We start from the raw sequence: 7,727 nt of genomic DNA, 5'->3' as shown, positions 1-7,727 counted from the left end.
GGTTTCTTCCTTCCTTTCACACGTACACACAAAATGTATTACATAATGAGATTTGTCTTCATGTCCAAACAAAAAAAACACAACAGCAGCAATGGCAAAAATAACTTGCACACAACTACAGCACAAACACAAATGGCACCCCTCTCACCATCTCTCTCTGCATTTCATTCACTCAGTCAACCCATTCTCAACTTGTTAACAAGCTTGACAAGGCTCGTCTCATAGCGCCAGAGCAGACACATCAGCAGCAGAAGTAACACAAAACCAAAGCAATTTCTCTCTTTCAGTCTCTCCGTAACTCCAGTTTTCTCACAAACCGTCTCTTGTTCTCGGTCCCCTTCTCTCTGACAGAGTGAATAAACAGGCTCAGCAAAGTGTAATCTCTTTCTTTTATTAGCAACAGCAAACACACAAACAATGAAGTAACCCTCCCCTCCCTCCCTCACTCCCTCCCTCCCTCCCTCACTCCTCTAATCTGCTCTTCTCCTCTCATCAACTTTAATGAAGCACAAATCTCATCAGCCATCTTTTCACCAGCTCTGCCATCACTACTTCCTGCACTTTAAATCTGACTACTTATAGCATGACTGTTGGCTGGTGACCAGGAGGACTGTACATAATTGATATATATCTGTGAGGTAAAATACGTGAAGATTTTCCAAAAACATTTGTTTTGTGCTAACAGTCAGAGTCAGTATTTAGATCGGTTATGTGTGACACGGTTCCACGGCTCTGGTGGTGATTCACTGCCAGCTGATCTTCAGCATGTTCAATATCTCACCATGGTGACGTTAAGGAGGACGGTCTTATATATCTGCAGCCATCAGTTCACAGAGGTGGGAGCATAACAATGGCTTTGTACATTGTGGCCTATTTCTCTCTGTACCTGTGTTAAAAGGTTCTTTGTGAAAGTAAAGGTAAAAACTAAATCCCTTCAACATTCGTCTTGCTGGGTGTAGCAGAGCCTTGGAGCTGTGACACTAAGCCTGTGTTGTTTTGTGCATCAACATCCTGCAGAAAGCATTAAAAGAAAGACACTTTCCGAAATGTAAATTACTTTTTTCATGTATAAAACACATCTCATGACCGGGAGGCCGAGCCAAACCATTGATCATACGCAGAGCCGCCCCTCCCTATAGGCAGAGTGGGCCCACCTCTCTGCACAGGGCCACGACTTGGCTCGGCCCCGTCTTCAAAGGGTCGTGGCAGTGTTGGTGTTTGAGGGGGAATTGAGAAATTCTGCCAAGGGCGTCATAGAGCACAATATGTTGCACACCATTAACAATGCAGGCATCAATGAAAGATGTCTTTTCAGCAGGATACTGATGAGTTTCCCTACTGACGATCAAAGCTATTGTTCCTGAGGTATCACATGGTTATGTTGTGTTTTATGTTGTTGGACCATGTTCTGAGACAGTTACTATAGCTCTGAGGGGCTGAAGCAGTCTGAGCAGATGTCTCCATGGTGGCGACCAACAATATCCTTTATAAGGCATCTGTTTAATTAAAATGTAATCTCTCCTTTATTTTAGCCAGCACTACATTGGGTTTTTTGTTTGTTCCATTTGTTGTGTGAAAATGCATTTCATTGTTCTACTTCACTTACATTCCAGCGTCAATTTAAAAACACATTTCAGTCTCTTTCCAGCAACAGTTTTAATGAATTTCAACTTTATTCAAGTTTCATTTCAGTTCATTTCAATTAAATTAGTCATTTCTAATTAAGTCATGTTCAGATATCAACTACTTTTGTATTAGTAATTTCATTTTTTTTTTGTTTTTATACAGGGAAATAACAGTAGTTATTTTCCCAATTTATTTTGTTTACTATAACAGTTATACTTTAGCTATCACAGGTCTCTTGACTCTCTAATTTAACACCAAGTGTGGTAGCTCCATTTAATTTAATGCTTTTAACATTTGTCTAGAAAGAGAATAACAATGAAAGCGTGTGTGGTTAACATGTGCACCAGTCTGTGAATATGTTTCTTCCCCACTTATTATTGCCATGCTTTCTACTTCCTCCTTGTAGGAGTGGGACTCTTCATTCCTCTTCCAAATGCTCTAGGAGGGGCGGGGCTAGGAGTGGATGGGGCGGGGCTTGGAGCAGGCTGGGTCTTGGGCTGTGGTATTTCAATGGGGAGTTTAGGAGGGATCATTATTTTAGGGGTCAGAGTTGGTTTCACCTCCGGGATTTTCTCTCCGTGACGGTACACACTGACCTGGAGAGGGAGAATAAGACATAATGCTAGTATGATGCAAACATTGCCCATACATGAATTCACTTTACTGTATGGCCGCAGAGAGTTCAAAAGGTCTACCACCTTTCATGCAAAAAATTGTACAGCATTTAAACACATCCTTTGGAGTCTTAGGTAAAGAATATTCTAGGTCAGGATTCTGCATTGTTTTTTTCATGATATAACTGTCAAATCAGTGTCAGACAAAAATCAGAAGGTCAAATATCAGCTTTGTAACCGCTCTGAGTTAAATATAAGTGCTATCGTAAAAATATCTCTCTGCTGGGCCCCAGTGAAATAACAAGATTTGTGCCACAGATGGTCACAAAAATTCCACGGCTCTGAGTAAATCCAGTCATTTGTGATACGCAGCACTGACACTCACCACTATATCCACAGACTCCCCTCCGTATTTGTTCTGGACAATCATAGTATATCTGCCAGAATTCTCCATGGAAACACCTTTGATCGTCATACAGGCAAACTTGCCCTGATCCAGAGAGACCACGTACTGAAATATGAAATCAAAGGTTAGAGAAGTGAGAAAGCCAGCACAGGGAGTTTGGCATGATTTAACGTTTAAAAACGCCTGTCACTTTGAGTTTTATTTAAAAATAGATTCATATTTTAGTCAAAACAGCAGCATGAGCTTTGATTAACATATTGCTTCAAGAAAACCTGAGCACTGCTAGATGGGCTTGGTGGACACAAGGACAAATCATTGCCTCCAATCTAGTCACCATTCTTATCTGCTTACCTCTGTGAGGTCAACCATGGGGTCGGATTAAATGGCAATAAAAACATATGAGACCCCAAAAACAAAGCCATTGATGTTCAAAGCCTTCAGAGTAGAAGAACACTTGGGTAGATGTTCTTCAGACACCTGAGACAAGATAGAGTTCTTATATTCTGACTTGCACCATGTGAGTGGTGCAGTGAATACACTATTACAGAAGTCATTTCTCTCTCATACATGACCTGCACACTTTGCTATTTTTAAGGTCTGGATACATTTTTATGAAGTTGCATTTGTAGCAGGCTAATTACATCCTAATAAGAGAAACACTTGTCTTTAACAAGTTAACAGCTCTATTGGTCTAAAAATAAAATAGACCTAAAAATATATATATTTGCAATTGACTTTTTCTAATCAACATGTTATATGGTCTTGCATTCATTTATTAGACCCATGTAGGCTAATCTGTGGGTTGCTAATTTACTTCTGTTTGACTTTTGAAAGGTAGCAGCAATTATGGTAGTTTTGTTAAAAAATAAATAAAAATACATTCTGGTACTCACTAGCTGTATAGTTATACAGTAACACATATCTTAGCTTCAGTGCAATATTCTCTGGATCTGTTTGTTTTTCTTTCAACAGTATACTCCGTGGTAACGAGGTAGGGGAGATGCACTCCTGGGCTTGGGAGAAAACATCACCAAGGACTTCATTCCTTGTTTTAGACAGATTATTAGCAGGTGAGGGAATGAATAAAGAAGAGGGCAAACTACAACACATATTCCACCTGGACCGCGCTTTCTCAGACTTAGATCTCCAAAACCGTTAAGAGCCGCAGGATGCTAATGCTGTTGAAAGAGCCTCCGCTGACAGGGGATAGGCTGTAGACTTATAGTGGAAGGCAAGTAGGTCAATGAGTTATGAAAGGTAGATTTGTTCCATTACCTATCCAGGAGTGTGCTGATAATGCTGACCTCACCTAAAGTATGCAGATCCCTCCAGTGAGGGATTGTAACTGGTGCTGAAGTCTACCCAAAAAGCATTTAGAGGCCCTTTGTTTCTCTTTGTTGCTCTTAGTTTTTGCATTTGCTTTTGCTTAGTTCTTGGATGAGAAAAAAAAAATTTCTCCAAAACAATAACTTCAAATCTCTAAACAATTTGTATTTGTCATTAATTTAAGCAGATTGCACGTTCTTTGGCACACATGTGAAAGAGTAAGTATAATGGTCTACAATTTGCTCAATAACCACTTGCACGTGGCTTGCTGTTGGGTTGATTCTCGCTGAAATTGTCACACTCTTCACAACTTCTAAGCATTCTTTCATTGTTTCAGCCATCACAATTCACAATGGATTGAAATGATCCATTCAATTATACAAAATCTGTCAGACACACGTGCATATCCCATAAATATCTATGGAATTGCGTTACGCACTATTGAACTGCTGCAGCTTTTTTCTGTTAACCGTCTATGACCTTACTGTTTACAGTAACACATTTCTACACAAATATGAAATAAATGATCTGTATTCATACACCTGTGTATATTCATTTTCTGTGTACTACAGTATCGACATTTCCAAGTAAACTTTTATCTACTATTGAAATTTTTGTAAAAATTGCACTTACAGTTTGAAGATTGTTAAGCCGGTTTAGAAAAATTTGCAAAAGCTATTGAAAAGTTGTAATCCTTATCGCTTCAGCTGTACATATGGAATCTGTATAGACACTTCCAGCAGTGCAATCAGTCACAGGAACTAAAGTGTATCATTGGGGATCTTGTGTATTTTATCAGTTTCAGTTTTGTGTACTAATTAAAACTTGAAACATAAACTACTTAGAATGTACTCTGTTTATTACCGAGTACATTCTCGTAATCTCTTATTTAAATATGACTTTTCCATTTCTTGATATTAGTTTGCATGTTAAAAGGTAAAAGTAACACAACATAACTCGGTAGACGCGTACTGAGACCCCATCGTATCACTCGACAAGCTAATAGAAACACACTAGCAATTGTGTCTGATTAATAAGGTAGTTAATCATGGGAAAGACAGGAGGGGCTGGGTTTGGAGAAGGGAGTAATCGGGTTCAAGATTCAGCAGTAGCGTGTAATAGGTAGGAAGCAAAGAAAGGAGGGAGGCCCTGTTTGAATTCCCTTTTTTCTGTCGGTGTGGCTGAAGCATTTACCTGATCATCAAGTTCCACATCTGCTCCATTCTTCAACCATGAGACTTGAGGCTTGGGCTCGCCACACACTGTACATGTTAAACTCAGGGTCTATAGAAACAAAGATTACTTTTTTAGAAAAACATGCGCACATTTACAGATACTTAAATCGCATATACACCTACCTTCTTTTCCATAATGGTTACCACATCAGGCAGTCCTCCAACCACCTGACCACGGTCTGAAACAAACCGTTGTTAATATTAATAATCTTTCTTATTGCCTATAATATTGATGATTAATTACTAATAATACAATAACTAAATAATCAGAAGCAATAACTGTATAAAGTAACTGTATTACACAAAGAAAGCAGAAGAATGGAATAATTAACTCACACTTCTCAGCATAGGCCTCAGCCCTGAAACACACAGAAAATAAAGTTAGAGATCTGCATCTTGCTCTCTCATTCAGCAGTACACTTATCATATCGGACAACACTGTAACCTAAAACATATCTTGCAGTATTAAATTGTCTCAAAATAAAACGGCAGGTAGGCCTACTACCAGCCTTAGTTGAAACTACATTATATGCATGATATCATCAAGACAATGGCCCCAGGTAACGTTATGTGCCATATGATCGTCATCATCATCATAATTATAGAGAGATCATCATCAGCAAACTTCAACGGAGCAAAGTGTTACGTCAATTCAAGTCCTACGGGTGAATAGCACAGCGAGGAACTCATTTTTCTATACTGGCATGGGCTCATGTAACGATCTCCCACTCCACATTAAACAGAGTCAGATTAGAGGGGTCCATGAGAGTTATTAATTAATAAAGCAGCACCTCTGTCATGACACGTCATGCCGACTTCGGTCCGGTAGCTTATGTTTGTTTGATATTTTATAGCATTTTGTATGATAAAGCAGTATTGAGCATTGCAATGGTAATGTATTGTAACTATATTTGATGTTACTGCTGTGATGTATTTGATGAGTGTATGTAAAATGTTGTATTGACACCAAGATCCACATTGGAAATGGTGTTGCATCGTGATTTCAAGTGCATCCAAGGATGTATTTATGTCTCTTTTTCTTTTACACCCAAAATAAAAATCAATCAATCAATCGACCAACCAACCAACCAACTAACTAACTAGTCAACCAACAAATAAGTATGAAACACAACCCTTTGTTGTAAATGTAGTACAGCCAAGTTTGGTTGTGGTCTGTTTCTACTATCTGGCTCTGCTCACTCACCACACACTTAATATCTTTTCCATTTTTGGGTCAGTAGCAGTGGTCAGATGGTTTGCCACAAGGTATTCTGGGTTAAGAGCCAAACCACATAATACTGCAGTTTATTCAGGGACTTCACAGAATCTTTTCTATGGCAAAAAAAAAATGATACTGCTTTGTAATCACTGGGTGAGGGCTGTCAGAGCAGCATGGGAGGACCAGAGGTCAGCCACAGGACCAGATGGCTGGGGGGACTCTGCTCTCCTCTCGGCATATTGATGCTCAATCAGAAGGGCAACAGGATGTCACTTGTTTCAATGTGTTTGTAAAATATTTCGCTTAAATGTCTCTCTTTGAATGTTAATTAGAAAAGGGGGTTGGATAGTTTCCACTCCGCATGCAGTGTTTAGAGTTTCAATTGATTTTTTTTAAATGGATTTGCAAAATTCAGTATGTAGGGTGTCACTTTGGCCCAATTGGCCAAAGGACCCAAAAGGATCTCTCTGCTACCTGACTGCTCCTATTTTTAAAACATTAGATTTTTTTTTTGCTCAAATTATAATATTATGGAAATTGAAATACAGCTCTGTTTGCATAAAGGTGTACAGTGTTTACGAAAATATTAATACAATCATGTATGCTATGAACAGAAAAGTAGATAAAAAAACAAATGTAACAGCTGAGTGACAGTGACTCAACACAACATGTTATCAGTGACAGAACCACTCTCAGTATCCTGGGCAATCATTATACATTACTTTTATTTACCACCTGTCAAACCTGCAGTGATGAAGTAAGTAAGTTCAAATGTGAAGGAACCAGTGATTCATCTTTAACAGAGTTAGTCCGACTCAAATATACACAGAAAGGCACAAGTAAAGAAACAGATCTGAAAGTGTCGTCATACTTAAGTTTCTGGAACTCAGTGAAGGCCTTCTCATATACTGTAATAGACAAAAACACAATGTCACTGATCAGAGTGAGCAGAGACTTTGACTGTCTCCTCACTTTATTTTAGAGTAGTAGCAGTGATCGTCTTGTATAAATGCTGGTTAAACAAATAAATACACTACTTTTAACATAGCTTCAGCAGTGGAGTTGAGAAATCATGCCACATCCAATCCAATATTTGTCAAAAATATTACTATTTGGAACATAGTGAGCATAACGGAAGGACAGAGGAGGTGAGCGAACAGCAAACTTTTTACAGGCAGTTCTCAAGCCTACGGGGACGAGTGTTTGATACACAAAAGATACGGCTTTGGTTAGAGTATCACTTAAAAGTCTTAAACTACAGACTGAAGCCAAGAGCTCCATAAAAACAAGTGACTGTGTCA

The 7,727-nt window shown here is 38.9% G+C and overlaps 1 protein-coding gene across 1 annotated transcript in view; it reads right to left on the bottom strand.

The window, feature by feature from the left end:
• Positions 1-1,472: 1,472 nt before the first annotated feature.
• Positions 1,473-7,727, bottom strand: part of myom2b (myomesin 2b) — a 29,370-nt gene continuing 23,115 nt past the window's right edge. Inside the window, exons 33-38 of the mRNA XM_076110275.1 lie at positions 7,298-7,334; positions 5,544-5,566; positions 5,331-5,386; positions 5,167-5,256; positions 2,626-2,751; positions 1,473-2,222 (exon numbers count right to left, since the gene is read on the bottom strand). Of these exons, the coding sequence (XP_075966390.1) occupies positions 2,016-2,222; positions 2,626-2,751; positions 5,167-5,256; positions 5,331-5,386; positions 5,544-5,566; positions 7,298-7,334 (539 nt within the window). The 3' untranslated portion in view covers positions 1,473-2,015. The remainder of the gene's footprint in view (positions 2,223-2,625; positions 2,752-5,166; positions 5,257-5,330; positions 5,387-5,543; positions 5,567-7,297; positions 7,335-7,727) is intronic.

The sequence above is a fragment of the Anarhichas minor genome, unplaced genomic scaffold, assembly GCF_050575085.1.
Source record: "Anarhichas minor isolate MPS153535 unplaced genomic scaffold, ASM5057508v1 ptg000042l, whole genome shotgun sequence".
NCBI lineage: Eukaryota > Metazoa > Chordata > Actinopteri > Perciformes > Anarhichadidae > Anarhichas > Anarhichas minor.
Note: the sequence above shows the minus strand (reverse complement) of the source record. Positions and strands in the feature narration are given on the sequence as shown.